At 36.4% G+C, this 18,922-nt stretch overlaps 2 protein-coding genes across 2 annotated transcripts; both read left to right on the top strand.

Moving 5' to 3' along the window:
- Positions 1-2,028: 2,028 nt before the first annotated feature.
- On the top strand, positions 2,029-6,727 carry LOC121420157 (heme-binding protein 2-like). The gene is made up of 4 exons (XM_041614697.1): positions 2,029-2,305; positions 3,788-3,917; positions 5,358-5,538; positions 6,546-6,727. The coding sequence occupies exons 1-4, from the start codon at positions 2,144-2,146 to the stop codon at positions 6,718-6,720; spliced, it is 648 nt and encodes a 215-aa protein (XP_041470631.1). The 5' UTR covers positions 2,029-2,143; the 3' UTR covers positions 6,721-6,727.
- Positions 6,728-13,490: 6,763 nt separating this feature from the next.
- Positions 13,491-16,868, top strand: LOC121420155 (heme-binding protein 2-like). Its single transcript, XM_041614696.1, has 4 exons — positions 13,491-13,754; positions 14,456-14,585; positions 15,327-15,507; positions 16,399-16,868. The coding sequence occupies exons 1-4, from the start codon at positions 13,590-13,592 to the stop codon at positions 16,571-16,573; spliced, it is 651 nt and encodes a 216-aa protein (XP_041470630.1). The 5' UTR covers positions 13,491-13,589; the 3' UTR covers positions 16,574-16,868.
- Positions 16,869-18,922: the final 2,054 nt, after the last annotated feature.

Raw genomic sequence — 18,922 nt, 5'->3', positions numbered from 1 at the left:
AGTTCCAGGGGCTGTGTGGCCGCAACCACCTTTTTTGCCCCCCCCCCCCAAAAAAAAAAAGGGGGGAGCTAGTGCAGAATGAAAGAGAAAATTAAAAAGAATTGCAACAGAAAAGAAATTATAAAATATACATTGAATTAAATATTTATTGGTAGAAATCCATAATTTGGCAGGATTATTTTTAGAATATCTCATTAGATTTAATATCTCATCAACATTCGGTTTAGAAAATTAATCTAATTATCCTACTTTATTTTACATTCATGTAGTTCAAAAAGTACTGGACTGCGTTAAAACTACGTCCACATCGTACAAAGATAAGCCAAACATCTCGGCATATGGCTTATCTCAAGTGTAAATATTGTCACCTTTCCCTGCACGTGTTAATTGACGTGTATGCTCTTTGAGGAAAACAACGTTGGAATTGGAACTCAAGTGCCCCGAAGGCCCCCTTGACTATTTGGAACCCTCGAGAAAAATTATGGGTTACTAAAAAGGGTCTATATTATATGGGCACTCAAGAAAGTAAAATTGCTTGATAAAGAACCTAAAGAGGTTCCAAAGTTACTGGTCGGAGGTGATTCAGAACCTTTTAAGGTTCCTGATGAGGAGCAGGCAAAAAAAAACAACCTCTTATAAGAACCTTTGTTTTCGAAGAATGTTCCGAAGAAGCATCTTGTGCAACTCATACTCATGATAGACTTCTAAAGGACAGCTGCTACTACTAAAGTATTTAAAATCTTCAAAGCTTTTTTTTTTATTATTTAATTCTAAAAAACTTAAGAGTACATTAAAAAAATATGGATATTGAGATTGTTAAGCAAGGTTCATGAAGTAAACAGCGTTGTTAAGCTTAAACAGTGGCTTTACTGTGTAAGGAGATTATAATCAAAAGATGCTTTTGAATATGAGGGGTAACTCCACCCCTCCCCCCCCCCGAATCACCTTTCCTGATTATATGGTTATTTGTCGATTTCTTGGTAAAATTAGAATGGTAAAATAATATTTATTTTTATTCAACCTTTAACAAAGCGTATGGGAAAAAATTGATAGACGCGATTTCCTTGAAATATTTTTTTAAATCGAAAGATAAATAAAGAGAAAAGAAATATCAGGGATGAGCATAAATTAGTGGCCGTTTGATTACATATTAACCCCATTAAATATATATTTTTTAAAGTAAATCTTCACCGTTCTTTTAACCCCCCCCCCCCCCACTGGCGCACACACATTTTTCGTTTTGGATATATATTCTTGCAAACTCATGAAATTCCACTCGCTCAGCCAATAACCATATTTTGTTTTGTTTTTTGTATTGAATTGAATTAAATCGAACTGACGTGCAAATGGCACTTGGGGGATTATAACTTAGTGGCCCATCCTTCCCCTCGGCCACCCCCCTCCAAAAAAAAACCTTGGTCGAGAGGTGGAAAAAGAAAACGAGAGGAACCAGTCAGAGTACGTTATGATTTTCTGTCACAAAGTTACATTTTCAATTTGAAAAAATGCTTGCTTACTTCGCTCACTCGCGATTACGAAGAAAAGCCCCTTATTCGCCTCATTAAGCCGCTGTGTGCCCCCGAATTGTAACATCACTGCGACTAGGCTTGCATAACATGCGGATAATGGTTCAAATTTTCATTTAATGGTTGCATAAAGAACAATAAACAAAATATATACCCCCTTCGAGCTCGTAGCATAATAATATTCCATCGATCGATTTAATTTAGAAATCGATTACAATGAACTATTTAATAAAGAGGCATGTTTCTGAGCGTGACTTTAAAAGACAAATCCTAAATCCAAATAAAATCTTACTTCACCTAATACTCTTACAAAACACTGATCATGCTGATTGTTACATTTCAGTGTGGATAAACAAATCTTTTATAACACGCATCTTATCATATCTTATATATAAAATAAAACAAATAATTATGACGTGCCCGTGGTATTTACATAAAGTAAGCAATAAGTAAACATAACAGGTGATTTTATAACTGCTCAAATCGGACAAGTCTATAAAAAACGGAGCGATGAACCAGTTCGTCATCACATCATCAGAGAGAACCAAGGACTAGCTATCGAATTAAGCTACTCACTAATCTCAACCTCGGCCTCAACGACGACATCATCAACAGACATGACTAAGTTTTTAAGTGCAGTTCTTATGTTGGTCTCTTCGGCCCAGCTGTCTCTCTCGGCTAAGGTGGCACAGCAAGCACGTGTTCTAAGCACCCAATCAAAACCAGGGTTTTGTAAGGGTCTGGAGTGTCCGGAGTTCACCACTGTCCACTCAGCTGAGGTAAGTTTTCATATTTCATTTTTAATAATTAGTGACTATCCCGGTAATTTTCAGTAGAATGAAATCTAAACCCTCTATAAAACTTAATTCTGATTATTTACCCATATATAATCTCCACTTCTCAATTTCCTTATACTCTGAATACGTCACTTATTCAAATCTCGATATCCTAAACAGTCAAATTCATCCAATCCAGTTCATTTACATCACAAATCCTTCCCTTTCGCCTTTCGTATAGTATCTTCTAAGCAAATATTGAAATAACTTCTCCAATTACTTACAGTCTTTATATTAGTTGAAAATATTCTGTTGATTCATATTATTACCCCATGCAATGTATTGATTATTTTATATTTCTTCATGCTTTGTGTATTTGTATAATACTATTTTGATATTTCTGTATAGTAATGTTTTGTATATTATTTTTATATGTAAAAGTTGAATCTGTACAATTCAGCTCTTGCTGCGAACAGTCATGAAATGAAATACCAGATTTTTTTTTATTATTATTCATTTTAATTCCGTATTATAATCTCCCTCGATCAGTTCGACACAGAGCAAAAAACTGTGGTGTATAACCGGTGTACGTAGAAGACACAAATCGTTTGGCCCCGGTGTTTATTTGTTGGTGCAATTTATTCAACACCACATGGCATTATTACAACACCTATATAAAACGTATAGCTGTTATCTTAACAGTCTTTGTATTATGCTTAAATGTAGGGTGTAATTTCAACACTAAAGAGTGTGTTACTCTTATTGGGACACCAAAACAGTGTTATCAGATACCCCAGGGGCTGCAGAAAGGTTTTTAAAGTGGTGGCTGAGCCAAAAGTGGGGGGGGGGCATACATAAAATCACAATCATACCATTTTTACGTTTTTGTACACGGTTTTGGAAAAAGTGGGGGGCTGAAGCCCCTCCCCCAACAGCCCCCGCTTCCGCGGCCTCTGTACCCCATTGGGATGGTCAAAATATCATTGAAACTGCTTGTAACGACTTTGTGTCCGACAAACCTTGAAATAGCAAAATTTATGAAAAAATGGACAGAATTTAAATGTTTCCATAATGTGAAAATAAATTCTATTCAATTAAAAAAATAATAATAATCGTTATAATGACAGAGTGTGTTTGAGTTTTGTCAGACGTGTATCAATCAGAAATGATTACGTCTGGACCGACCTTTAACGCAATTAAGTCACCATCCGAAAGACGTGACTAGGGCCTCGAACCTCTGCATCAATTTGTAATTTCCTCACAGCTTGGCCATGGATTACAGGCGCACGCCACAACGCCCAGTTCTATAATAATTCTTTTTTTTCTGTTTTAGCAAATTAAAATAAATTACAATTACAGTTCAATTTCAATAAAAATAAATTAATGATCGTGATAATAATTCTTCTCACAAAATATTTATTAATGTATTTCTATGATATCATAAAGGAAAATGTATATTAATGCAATGCTTGATCTCCTATGCAGGGGTACGATGAACGCCAGTACAGCGAATCAAAATGGGTTAGCACTGAAATTATGAGCATGGATTACGAATCCGCGACAAGCCAAGGATTCGAACGTCTTTTCAACTACATCGACGGACACAATGACCAGAGTAAGTATAGAGCGCCCTCTTTTTTCCCACCTGAATTAAAATCACTTTTGGGAACACATGAGTATTACAGACCCCCATTCACTCACGTGTTATATCATAGCTCATCAAAAAATCTTTAAAAATCAATCCCTCGATAGAATTTGATTTAATTCACTGACATTAGTCACAATTAACAGTACATTAAGACTTGATATGTTAATCAGGTACTTTCCCAGCTCAATCAAAAGTTAAATGGCCTGAAATAAGACTAACCATAATTTCGGCCAGTTCATTGCATAGAGATATATTAGTATACATCTCTATGGTTCATTGCCACAAAAACCAGAACTGCATTGTGGGTAATAATAATTAAAATGAAATAGAAAAATGCAGTCTAGCCTCTCCAAACGCCTTAATTATGAAAGAGTATGAACATAACATTATCTCTATGATCTATTTTTTATGAATTATTTTAATCAACAAAGTCATGTGATCTTTACTTACGCCTGTCCGGCATGCATTGCGCGCAGATGAATTGCACTCGTGTGCCCTTTTGAAAAAAGGCCCGTCACTTAAACAGCTATTATCGAAAATATTTGAACAAGTTGTTCGAAAGGTTTTAAACTAGTACACTCTAAAAAAGGATTGACCTAATAAAGGGTAAAATGGGAACATGTGTGTTGGTTGGGTAAAAAGATACCCAACATTTTGTAAATTTTACATAATGTTGCGTTGAAATAGCCAAATACGGGATAAAATTATACACAGGATCATGCATTTTCCCTTCCCAACCAATATTGGGTAAAATTTTACTCACTGTTTTTAGAGTGTAGTTGATCTTAAAAGCTATTTTAAAAGGTTTAAAGCAAGTTGTTAAAAAATGTTTAAACATGTTTTTATAAATATCCTAAGCGATTATTGTTTGATTTCAGCGAGGGACATTAGCTTAATGTTCCTAGAGTGACGGGCTAGAATACGCTTATTTGATTATTGATTGTCGTAATAGGCGGCAACTACCATGGTATAACCATAATGTTAAATTTAGATCATAAGTCTTTTTTTTAATAGACCCATTTTCGCCAAGGTTTGATGGAAAGATTACACCCTTTAAGACTCGATTTTGGTTTCCCTCATTTTTAAGGAATAATGACAAAGTTTCAAAATTTAACCTTTTGTGGTTTATAATTCTACCAAAAACAGACTTCAATCTCCTAATTGATAAAAATTATGCACGTAGGCATAGGCCTAATATATATCAACAAAAACACTAAAACAGAAGCTCTAGTTGAAATAACAAATATATATGATCGACTAGATCGCCACACATCATAAAGAAACAAAACAATAATATTTTTGGATCATGCACAAGCCTTGTAAATATCGTCAAAAGTAGGTTTTAAAAAACTCATGGTGCTAAAGACAAATATTCAAATAATCATAATTTTGTTTTCTTATTTACAGAGCAAAAGATTGCCATGACTGCACCAGTTGCTACCCGTGTCATTCCGGGCCAGGGCCCCGCTTGTGAGAGCAACTTCACCGTATCATTCTTCATCCCGGCGGCACACAGCGCCAACCCACCCATTCCAAGCGATTCCGATGTCTTCTTTAGTACTCTCCCAGCCCACCGTGCATACGTCAAGTAAGATTAATATTTTCATTGTTATATATAGCTGTCAAACTATATACACTCTAAAATTTGATTTATTAATCCATTTCGGTTGTGAATAGTGTCCAACCAATTCGGGGCAGTATTTTACCCAATGCGGGAAGCATATTGTCCAGAAAGGTTTAAAAATAAGCATCAATTACTTTAGGATGGGCAAAATTTTCATCACACTGGCTTAATAAAAATGCCCCAAAGAAATGACCAATATTGGTCGGACACATAATTACCCTCATGGGCATTTTTACCCAATATTTTTTAGATTGCACATTTTGGATATTTTCAGTTATTGCCCAGGTTTTCCTAAAGCATATTCTTGCATTTACCTGGTATAGAATGTACTAGTTTTTTCCCCCAGTAATCCCACCTGGGAGGAATACTATACCTTTTCCTGGAAATTGCCAACTCTGCCCATATCTACCTCCGGATCCACCCCCATCTTTAGGCCCTACCCAAAACAATTCATATCTACAAAAAAATATGTATATATATGGGACCCTTTCCCGCATACCCAATAATGACCTCTTGCAACCTTAATACTTGAAATAAATACGCCATCTAGGGCCATACATCCAACCCTATCATTGGCCCAGGCTGCCCCTGTATTAAAGGGCCGGGTGCCATGATTATGACAGGAAACACTTTGATTTCAATCCTCTGTATCAACTAGGATTGGAATGTATTGGTATAGTTTGTATGGCTGAGAATATAACATAATAAGCAGGGACCGCGGAACGGTTTTCAAATGGGGGGGGGGGGGGGCTGAACCAAAAGTGGGGGGCTGACCATGCTGAAAATCACAATCGTATTGTCATTTTTGCGTTTTTGTACACGGTTTTGGAAAAAAATGGGGGGCCCCCCAGCCCCCCGGTTCCGCGGCCCCTGATAAGCAGGCTTCTTTTGTGCCATGACCTAGCTGAACCGTTGTCATCTCGATAACTTGACTAATCATTCCCTTTAAATTCTTTTTTTTTCAAACTCAGATCTTTTGGTGGTTTCGCTTCCCAGAACGACTGGATCCAGGCCGGTACAGAATTGGGCCAGGCTTTGGAAGCCGCTTCTAAAACATACGATAGTTCTTACTTTTACACTGCCGGTTATGACAGCCCTTTCACAATCTTCAACCGACACAACGAGGTCTGGTTCACCGCCAACTAAAGACTAATTACAGCTGGAAAAAAATCCCGGGAGCCTGTTTCGCCAAACTTGTTATAATAACGCATTTGCAATTACATTTTCCTGCAATTACATTTTAAGTTGAAGCTATACTGTAATCATGCCAATTTAATTGGCTGCTCGTAAACTTGCTAATGACAAATTTGCTCTTATAACAAGTCTATAAGAATCGGGATCCTGATCCAATATAAACTAAGCATTTTTATCTTTGTAAATTATTTCCCTTGACATTGATTACTTCAAAAAAGCATGAATATAATATCTTGTACATAGAATTATTTAATAAATTTATGTGAAAAACAATTATAGGCCGTACTCGATGTATTTTGTGAAACAAGTTTTAAGAAATAGGGAGATGAAATAATATGACTTAAAAAAAGAAAATGGAAGAGGAGATTGGGAGATAGAATTAGAGAAGGGAGAGTGCATGTGGTAAAAGTGTGTTTGTGTGAGGGTATCGGTGGGTGAGGGTGTGTGTGCTAGCGATATATATTTGGAGAAAGAGAGGGAGAGAGCAGGGATATATAGGGAGAGAACAAGAGGAGAGACAGAAAGAGGGAGATCAAAATAGAGAGAGAAAGGGAGAGAGAGGGGGCGAGAGAGATTATTCATCCATGGGAGAGCTGGTGGGGAGTTTTCGTTGGTAGATTGTTCCTAGGATTCGAATGCTCCAAAATATGTTCCGAAAAGGTCATTCAGAAGGTTCGCTGAACTGAAAGGGTTATATGTAATATGATTCGTTATTCCGAAAACGTGATGATCATTAATAACGTAACGGTATACAATCCTTACTTATTTAATTTTCATCCAATCAAACTTACAAAATAGCGAGTATTGATGTATTGTTGGTTTAACGATTGGACACAAAGGCTAAACGAAATTATTTCGGATTGACGAACCTTTAATTTGGAGCAATGCCGCAAAAATAATTACACTCTTAAAAATGTTGGGCAACATATTGTTCACACAACAATTGGTTAAAACTTTATCAAATTCTGGGTATTTTAAACCAATAATGTGTGCTTTGGGTGAAAATTATACACATCCTGGGTGAAAACTACCCAGAGTTGGATAAAGTTTTTAAACCAAATTTATTGTTGTGTGGACAGTATGTTGCCCAACATTTTAAGAGTGTAAGTTAGAATGAAATTGCAAACAGGCATCTTTGTGCGCGATTTGCAAGATTGAGTACCCCCCCCCATATTGGGTGAAAAGGAACGTGCTAATAAATTGGTTGGGTATAATACAAGTTTTTGTACCATATTTTGCAAAATTCATGTTTGTTGGGTTAATTGTTAAGCAAAGTTGGTTAAAGATTTATACAGTATTTGGTGTCATCAAATTTATCCAACAAACATGTCATGTTCCCTTTATTCCACGCAAATTGAACAAACAATTTCTCTATCGAAAACCTAACCCTTAACCTAGTCTGCATGCTATGCAGACTCTGAAGGGCTCGTATGGTGGGATCTGAAAGGCGAGCGAAGCGATAGTAGATCTAGTCTGCTATGCAGACTCGTTGAATCAGCTGTGGTACACACACTGCAGGTGTGGGTCTACATTTGTAGACTACCCTTAACCTAATATAAGACCATTTTACAACTCTAACCCTTTAATATATGAAATAAGGGGCGGAGCAATTGTCGCCGAAGCAAAAGTTGTATCACCAAACAAACAAGTTCCCTTTTTTAAAACTAGATATTGGTTTAACATTAACGGCATAAAAAACACCACTTTTACATGCATTGGGTTTTAATTTTTCATATCACACTGCAAAAACTCCGGTGTTGATTTAACACCAGCCCGGAATCTATATGTCTACACCAGAGAAGTATTGAAAGAACACCAGTTTGGAATCAAACCGATGCTGTTTTAATACTAATTGGTGTTGTATAAACACCTATCTGGTGTTAGACTAATACCAAAACCGGTGTTGTTTAACACTTCTCTGGTGTGGACATTCCGGGCTGGTGTTAAATCAACACCGGAGTTTTTGCAGTGCATTTAATAAACAAGCAATACAAGGAAGACTCGATACTCAATGTTAGTTGTACAAAATTTGAAAGCTGATGGATTTCAACATTTCATTAACATAAAATCAATACATTCTCAAGATTATCGAAAAACTAATTAAAAACTGATAACAAGCGAGCATTTATTATTATTGGCGTTATTGGCATTCTGACAAATTGTCAGATTTGACGAATTTCCATCAATCTCAATGACTGAGTAGCACTCTTTCTATGGTAACTGTCAGACAAAAATTACTTTGTCTGAAAAAGTATCTGACAAGCCCCTGCATATATACCCCCCCCCCTACAACTGCCGAACTCCAATCACAGAGAGAAGACGGGGAGGGGTGATTTTATAAATACGACATTGGTAAAAATGACAGGAAAAGAAGAATGAGAGGAAGAAGAAGAAGAATTAAGAAAAAGAAGAAGAAGGAGGAGGAAGGACGGAAGAAAGGATGGAATGAATGAAGAAAGAAAATGAAAATAAGAAAGAAAGAAAGAAAGAAAGAAAGTGAAGAAAAAGATCGAAAGGAAAATAATTTGGAGAGGGAGACAAAGGGAAGATGCGAAAATAAAATGTAAAAAAGAAATGAGGAAAAGGGAAATAAGTGAATAAAATGAAGCAGAAAAGAAAGCAACAATTTACAGAGCGTGTGAGAAATCTACAAATTGTTTATTTTCGCATATTAATCTGAATTTATGGGAACCGAAAATTCTTTGCATCCTCTAATGTACCAAAATTAATAGATTTGGATAAGACATGGAAAATATATAGGCAGATCCAGGAGGCCGTCTGGCCGCAACCACCCGTACTTTTTGCCCCCCCCCAAAAAAAAAAAATAAATAAATAAATAATAAATAAAAATTAATAAAAAATGGGAATGCTAGGGCAGAATAAAAGAGAAAATTAAAAAGTATTGTAAGAGAAAAGAAATTAAAAATATATACATTGAATTAAATAATTATTAGAAATCCATAATTTGGCAGCATGATTTTTAGAATATCTCATTTGATTTAATATCTCTTCAACTTTCTGATTAGAAAACTTAATCTAATTATCCTACTTTATATAGTTAAAAAAACTACAGGACTCGTTAAATAGGCCTACGTCCACATCGTGCAAAGATAAGCCTAACATCTCGGCATATGCGGCAAGTGTAAATATTGTCACATTTTCCTGCACGTGTCACTCTTAGAATAAAAAAAGGTGTGAATTGGATCTCAATTGCCCCGAAGGCCCCATCCCCATTTGGAACCCTCGAGAAATATTATGGGTTACCAAAATGGGTCTATGTTATATGGGCACTCAAGAAAGCAGTGGCGTATCGTGGGTAACGGCATTGGGGGGGGGGGCCAAACAGCAAAAATTTCGAGTCATTTAGGGTGTGCGCGAAGCGCGCTCAGGTGCCAGGTATACTGACCTAATAGAGAATTTTAAGAACATGCAGTGCCATTAAACAGATATGTATCTCACTGATTAGATAATGCGAGCGCGAAGCCCAAGCTGAAATTTTTGGTATTCAGACCTAAAAAAAGGACATTATAAACACATTTTTTGTAATCATGATCTGTCTCGCTAAACAAACAATGCGAGCGCGAAGCGCGAGCTGAAATTTTTGTATATATTGACCTAAACAGGGACATTTTAAGGACCATATTTTAGGAATCCATTTAGAGTATGAATATCTCAGCATAGTCATCTAATGCTAGTGCCATCCTTTGCTGATTTTCTTAGAATTACATCTAAACACATGAAGCAGTTTTTGTTAGAAATCTAAACACATGAAGCAGTTTTTGTAGTCATTGTAATCATGATTATCATACGCATCTCACTAATCAAATATTGCGAGCACGAAGCGCGAGCTGAAATTTTTTGAAATTCACACCTGAAGAGGGGCATTCTAAGGCTTGTTTGTAGAAATTCACTAAAATCTTACGTATTTCACTAACCAAATGATGCAAGCGCGAAGCGCGAGCTGAAAATTTTTGATGTTCAGATCAGAAAAATTTAAATTTTAAGGACAGATTTTAGGAATTCATGAAGAGCAGACATCTCACCAATCAACTAATACGAACGTTAGCACGGACAGGAAATGTTTTATATTAAGACCTTAAAATAGGGCAATCACTTTATGTAGTCATGAAAAAAGCAAATGTCACTACATAAAACAATAATAACTCGAATTGCGAGGAAATATATTTGGTGTATATTGATTTGAAAACGGGAGGTTTTAGTACAACAGGATCATATATCCCGTTAAACAGTCTATGCGAGCACCAGGAACAATGAAGACATAGGCCCTGAGCAAATAATGTTTCATAACGTTAAGAAAAAATGCTCCTTATGTAATATAACATAACATAATATGATATAATACTTAAATGGCAATAATTTCTTCTTTCGCCACTACGTCTCTCTTCCGTTCTCCCTCTTTTCTCCTTTCCCCGTTTTTCTTTTTTGGCCAGCCGATTGGGGGGGGGGGGCACGTGCCCCCAATGCCCCCCCCCGTAGTTACGCCACTGCAAGAAAGTAAAATTGCTTGATAAAGAACCTAAAGAGGTTCCAAAGTTACTGGTCGGAGGTGATTCAGAACCTTTTAAGGTTCCTGATACGGGGCAGGCAAAAAACCCTCTTATAAGATCCTTTGTTTTCGAAGAATGTTTCGAAGAAGCATCTTGTGCAACGCATTCTCATGATAGACTTCTAAAGTACAGCTGCTACTACTAACAAGTGTTTACAATCTTCAAAGCTTTTTTTTTATTTAATTCTAAATAACTTAAGCGTACATAAAAAAATATGGCTATTGAGATTGTTAAACAAGGTTCATGAAGTAAGCAGCGTTGTTAAGCTTAAACAGTGGCTTTACTGTGGAAGGAGATTATGATAAAGATAGCATGCTTTTGAATAGGAGGGGTAACTCCACCCCCACGTCCCTCCATAACAAAATCGAATGGGACGGGAGTCACCGCCCCCGAATCACCTTTCCTGATTATATGGCTATTTGCCGATTTCTTGGTAAAATTGGAATGGTAAAATAATACTTTTTTTTTTTCAACCTTTAACAAAGCTTATGGGAGAAAAATTGATAGACGCGATTGCCTTGAAATAATGTTTTAAATCGAAAGATAAATAAAGAGAAAAGGGAAAAGAAATAACAGGGATGAGCATAAATGAGTGATCGTTTGATTAAATATTAACCCCCCAAAATGTATTTTTTAAGCTACATCTTCACCGTTTTCTATTAACCCCCCCCACACACACACACAACCACCCACCCTCACACACACACACATACACATTTTTCGTTTTGGATATTCTTGCAAACTCATGAAATTCCACTGGCTTAGCCAATGACCATATTTTGTTCTTGTTTTTTGTATTGAATTGAATTAAATCGAATAGTGGCCCAGCCTCCCCCCCCAAAAAAAAAAAAACCTTGGTCGAGAGGTGGAAAAAGAAAACGAGAGGAACCAGTCAGAGTACGTTTGATTTTCTGTAACAAAGTTACATTTTCAATTTGAAAAAATGCTTGCTTACTTCGCTCACTCACGATTATGAAGAAAAGCCCCTTATTCGCCTTATCAAGCCGCTGTGTGCCCCCGAATTGTAACACCACTGCCACTAGGCTTGCATAACATGCGGATAATGGTCAAAATTTTCATTTAATGGTTGCATAAAGAACAATAAGCAAACAAAATATATACTCCCTTCGAGCTCGTAGCATAATAATATTCCCTCGATCGATTTAATTTAGAAATCGATTACAATGAACTATTTAAAAAAGAAGCATGTTTATGAGCGTGACTTAAAAGACAAATCCTAAATCCAAATAAAATCTTACTTCACCTAATACTCTTACAAAACACTGATCATGCTGATTGTTACATCTCAGTGTGGATAAACAAATCTTTTATAACACGCATCTTATCATATCTTATACTCAGGGGCGTCGATCCATTTTTCAGATTGGGGGGCAAAATCATTAACGTTCCAAAGGCGGTCGATCGTACAAAACACCCACACACACACACACATATATTATGAGTGCCGAGAGTGAGCTGAAATTTCTTTATATTGTGACCTGAAAGCTTGATATTCTAAACATTTTTGGTACCAATGATTAAGATTGGTATCTAAAAGAAGAATAGATGCGAGCGCGAAGCGCGAGCTGAAAATTTTGATATTCAGATCTGAAACAATGACAGTTTAACGGACGTTTTTGATAAAGAACAAGATATATATATATATATATATATATATATATATATAAGATGATTGCAAATCGAAGCAGGAGTTCTTTTAGTGAGGCTTAGAACTGAAAACGGGACATTTACATTCACCTATTTAATCATGAAAAGTATGGGTTTTTGCTAGAGAAATGATGCGAGTGCGAAGCGCGAGCTGAAAATTTTTATATTCCAATCTGAAAAGCGGACATTTTGAGCACGATTTTAAATAAAGAACGAGTTGTGTATCTCAATCTCGCTTGCTGAACATTACAATCTTGTTTTTTGGGGGGCATATCCGGAATTATTGGGGGGCAAAATGATATGTTTGCCCCCCCAATATTTTCATTTCTTTTTGCCCCCCCCCCCAGGATCGACGCTTCTGCTTATACTAGTACATAAATAAAACAAATAATTATGACGTGTCCGTGGTATTTACATAAATTAAGCAATTAAGTAAACATACAGGTGATTTTATAACTGCTCAAATCGGACAAGTCTATAAAAACGGAGCGATGAACCAGCTCGTCATCACATCATCAGAGAGAACCCAGGACTATAGCACCTATCTCAACCTCGGCCTCAACTTCGACGACATCATCAACAGACATGGCTAAGTTTTTAAGTGCAGTTCTTATGTTGGTCTCTTCAGCCCAGCTGTCTCTCTCGGCTAAGGTGCCGGCACAGCAAGCACGTGTTCTAAGCACTCAATCAAACCCAGGGTTTTGTAAGGGTCTGGAGTGTCCGGAGTTCACCACTGTCCATTCAGCTGAGGTAAGTTTTCATATTTCATTTTCATTCCATTATAATCTCCCTCGATCAATTCGACACAGAGCAACAACAAAAAAAAACTGTGGTGTATAACCGGTGTAGGTATAGAAGAAGACACAAGTCGTTTTGCACCGGTGTTTATTTGTTGGTGCATAATTTACTCAACACCCCATGTAATTTTTACAGCACCTATATAGTAATATGCTTAACTCTATAGGGTGTTAAACACTAACATGACTAAAGAGTGTGTTCCTCTTGATTGGGACACCAATTTGTGTCAGATACCACATTTGGATGGTCACATCATTGAAACTGCTTATAATGACTTTGTGTCCGACAAACCTTGAAATAGCAAAATTTATGAAAAAATGGACAGAATTTAAATGTTTCCATAATGTGAAAATAAATTCTATTCAATTAAAAAAATAATAATAATCGTTATAATGACAGAGTGTGTTTGAGTTTTGTCAGACGTGTATCAATCAGAAATGATTATTTACGTCTGGACCGACCTTTAACGCAAGTCACCATCCGAAAGACGTGACTAGGGCCTCGAACCTCTGCATCAATTTGTAATTTCCTCACAGCTTGGCCATGGATTACAGGCGCACGCCACAACGCCCAGTTCTATATCATTCTTCACACAAAATATCTATTGGTGAATTTCTACAATGCAATGTCTCAACGTTTGATCTCCTATACAGGGATACGAGGAACGCCAGTACAGCGAATCAAAATGGGTTAGCACTGAAATTATGAGTATGGATTACGAATCCGCGAAAAGCCAAGGATTCGATCGTCTTTTCAACTACATCGACGGACACAATGACCAGAGTAAGTATAGAGCGAACTCTTTTCCCACCTGAATTAAAATCACTTTTTTTTATATAGAATTAAGTCCATCACTTTAAACACTATTGTCCTAAATATTTGAACAAGTTGTTGGAAAGGTTTTAAACTAGTAGAGGATTTAAAAAGCTATTTCAAAAGTTTTAACGTAATTAAGTTGTTTAAAAAGACTGTTTAGAAATATTTCAGAAATGTTAAAAGAGTTTAAACGAAAGTTTAGACATTAGCTTGTTGTTATAGAGTAACGGACTTAAGAATTCTTTTTATAATGTACAATTTCCTCGTAATCATATGTCTTTTTGAAATGAGCCCCTTTTCTCCAAGTTTTATTGATTGGTGGATTACACCTTAATAGCTCAATTTAGGTTTCTGTCATTTTCAGGAATTAAGACAAAGTATCAACCATTTAACCTTCTGTGGTTTAAAAGTCTACCGCAAACGGATTTCCATCATCTAATATTGATAAAAAAATATGCATGTAGGCATAGACCTAATATATATCAACAAAAACACTAAAACAGAAGCTCTAAAAGTAGTTGAAATAACAAAAATATATATGATCGACTAGATCGCCACACATCATAAAGAAACAAAATAATACTATTTTTGGATCATGCATATAAGCCTTGTAAATATTATTGTCTAAAGTAGTTTTAAAACAAAATCATGGTGTTAAAGACAAATATTCAAACAATAATTTTGTTTTCTGATTTACCATGTTTACAGAGCAAAAGATTGCCATGACTGCACCAGTTGCTACCCGTGTCATCCCGGGCCAGGGCCCCGCTTGTGAGAGCAACTTCACCGTATCATTCTTCATCCCGGCGGCACACAGCGCCAACCCACCCATTCCAAGCGATTCTGATGTCTTCTTCAGTACTCTCCCAGCCCATCGTGCATACGTCAAGTAAGATTAATATTTTCATTGTAATATACTGTCAAACTATCTACACTCTAAAACGACATGGGGTTTATTATAAATCCATTTCGGTTGTGAATAGTGTCATACCAATTTGGGGCAGTATTTTACCCAATGCAGGAAGCATATTGTCCAGTATAAGGTTTAAAGATAAGCTGCAATTACATAATAAGTGGGCAAAATTTTCATCACACTGGCTTAATAAAAATGCCCCAAAGAAATGCCCAATATTGGTCAGATACATAATAACCCTCATGGCGCATTTTTACCCAATATTTTTTTAGAATGCACATTCTGGATATTTTCAGTTATTGCCCAGGTTTTCCTCAAGCATATTTTGCCATTTACCTGGTACCAGTTTTTCCCATTAATCCCACCCGAGAGGGAATTTTACTGTACATTTCCCTGAAATATGCCAACCCTGCCCATATGCACCACCGGATCCACCCAGTCTTTAGGCCCTATATACCCAAAACAATTAACATAAAAAACTCGGAATGTGGCCCTTTCCTGCATACCCATTCATGACCCCCGCCCCCGTGCCCCCGCCGTGCAACCTGAATAGTTGAAATCAACGAACGTCGAAGGCAGCAAAACACGGCATTTCGTTGGTTGAAATAAAACCGCTATAGGGTCATAATTATATCCGCCCCTATCATTGGCCCAGTCTGCCCCTGTATTAAGGGGCCGGGTGCCATGATTATGACAGGAAACGCTTTGATTTCAATCCTCTGTATCAACTAGGATTGAAATGTAATATAGTTTGTATGGCTGAGAATGTAACATTATAATCAGGCTTCATTATTTTGTATCATGACCTGGACCATTCTCTCGATAACTTGACTAATCATTCCATTTTAATTTTTTTTTCAAACTCAGATCTTTTGGTGGTTTCGCTTCCCAGAACGACTGGATCCAGGCCGGTACAGAATTGGGACAGGCTTTGGAAGCCGCTTCTAAAACATACGATAGTTCTTACTTTTACACTGCCGGTTATGACGGCCCTTACACAATCTTCAATCGACGCAACGAGGTCTGGTTCACTGCCAACTAAAGACTAATTACAGCTAGAAAAAAATCCCGGGAGCCTGTTTTACTAAAGTTGTTACTATAACACATTTCCAAATGAGTACTGCAATCATATCATTTGATTGACTACTAATACACTTGTTAATGATTTTGCTATTATTACAAGTCTATAAGAAACGGGATCCCCATCTGATATAAATTAAGTGTTTTTATATTTGTACATTATTTCCGTTGATATTGATTACTTCATCAAGTCATAAAACAGCATGAATATAATATCTTGTAAATAGAATTATTTAATAAATTTATGCGAAAAAACAATCACAAGCCGTATTCAATGTATTTTGTGAAACAAGTTTCAAGAAATAGGAAGATGAAATAATATTTTTAAAAATAAATGGAAGAGGAGATTGAGAGATAAATAGAATTAGAGAAGGGAGACGGTGGTATAGAAGTGTGTTTGTGTGAGGGTATGGGTGGGTGAGTGTTTGTGTGTGTGGGAGAGGGTGTGTGTGTGTGTGCTTGTGTGGGAGTGTGTGTGTGTGTGGGAGTGTGTGCTGTGTGTTAGAGAGAGATAGTTGGATAGAGAGAGAGAGAAGAGATATAGAGGGAGAGAACAAGAAGAGAGACAGAAAGAAGGGGAGCAAGAGAGGGAGAGAGAGGGCGAGAGAGATTATCCATCCATGGGAACGTGAGGGGCTTTTCGTTGGGGGACTGTTCTGAAGATTCGAATACTCCAAATGTTCCGAAAAGATCATTATTCAGAAGGTTCGCTAAATTGTAAGTGTTTTATTCCGATTCATTATTACGAAAACGTGATAATATTCGTTATTCTGAAGACCCAACAATCAGAAGTAATGGTTACAAATTTCAAATAAACCATATACTTCTCAATTTTTCGGCCAATCAAACCTTCGGAAGAGTTTTACTGTATTGTCGGTTTAAACATTGAGCATAAGGATAAACAAAATACTATTTTCATTCCCGACTGACGAACCTTTGGAGTAATGCCACAAAAATAATAATGCTCGGATAAAACTACTATATAACAGGCATCGATCTGTGTGTGAGATTTGCAAGATTGAGTAAAAAAAAAAAATTGGGTGGAAAGGAACATGCTTATAAATTTATTGAGTAAGTTTTTATCCCGTATTAGGCAAAATATATGTTTCTTGGGTTAATTGCAAAGCAATATTGGTTAAAGATTTATTCAGTATTAGGTATCATGAATTTCACCCAACAAACATGTCATGTTCCCTTTATTCCACCACAAATTGAATAACCTACTCTAAAAACCTATAGGCCTAGCCCTTAAACTAATATAAGGCCCTTTTCCAAATCTAGCCCTTTAATAGATGAATTAAGGGCCGGAGCAATCGTCATCGAAGCAAATATCGTATCACCAGACATAATTATGTTCCATTTTTTTTACTAAATATTGGTTAACATTAACGGCGAAAAAACACCACTTCTACACGCATTGGGTTTTAATTTTTTATATCATTTGATAAACGAGCAATACAAGGAAGACTCGATACTCAATGTTAGTTGTACAAAATTCGAAAGCTGATGGACTTCAAAATTTCATTAACATAAAATCGATACATTCTCAAGATTACTGATTGTACAAACTCAAAACAATCACCGGAAAACTAATTAAAAACTGATAAGAGAGCATTAATTTTTATCAGCATTCTAATGTCTGACAAATTGTCAGATTTGACGAATTTCCATCAATCTGAATGACTGAGTAGCACTCTTTCTATGGTAACTTCTCTAAAAAGTATCTGACAAGTCCCTGCATACCCCCCCCCCCCTACAACTGCCCAACTCCAATCACAGAAAGGAGGAGGGGAAGGGTTGTATTATAAATACGACATTGGTAAAAGTGACAGGAAAAGAAGAAGATTGAGAGGAAGAAGAAGAAGAAAAAGAAGAAGGAGGAGGAAGGACGGAAGGAAGGATGGGATGAGGAAAGAAAGAAAATGATAAAAAGAAAGAAATGAAGAAAGAAAAGAAAGAAAGAAAGAATGAAGAAAGAAAGACAGACAGACAGAAAGAAAGAAAGAAAGAACGGGAAATCGGGGAGAGATGGGTCAACAACGGAAGGGGAGTCAACCAATTTGCAAGTCAAAACTAAAGTGAGCACATAGAAATATCATGATTCATTATTCAATAATAATATCGTGTACATTTACATTTATTTACAAAATAGTCCAGTACATTCTGAAAATTCAGATTTCATACACGTTTAAATCGCAATACCTAACAGCATGTATCAGAGTGCTAAATATCGATTAAGAAATTTACACAAACCTTCTTATGCCCATCAAAACAGTTTTCATTAAATTCAATTGAACTAACTCTATATCTT

Source organism: Lytechinus variegatus, chromosome 8, assembly GCF_018143015.1.
Source record: "Lytechinus variegatus isolate NC3 chromosome 8, Lvar_3.0, whole genome shotgun sequence".
In the NCBI taxonomy this organism is placed as follows: Eukaryota; Metazoa; Echinodermata; class Echinoidea; order Temnopleuroida; family Toxopneustidae; genus Lytechinus; species Lytechinus variegatus.
The sequence above is the reverse complement of the archived record's forward strand: the minus strand, read 5'-3'. Positions and strand labels throughout refer to the sequence as shown.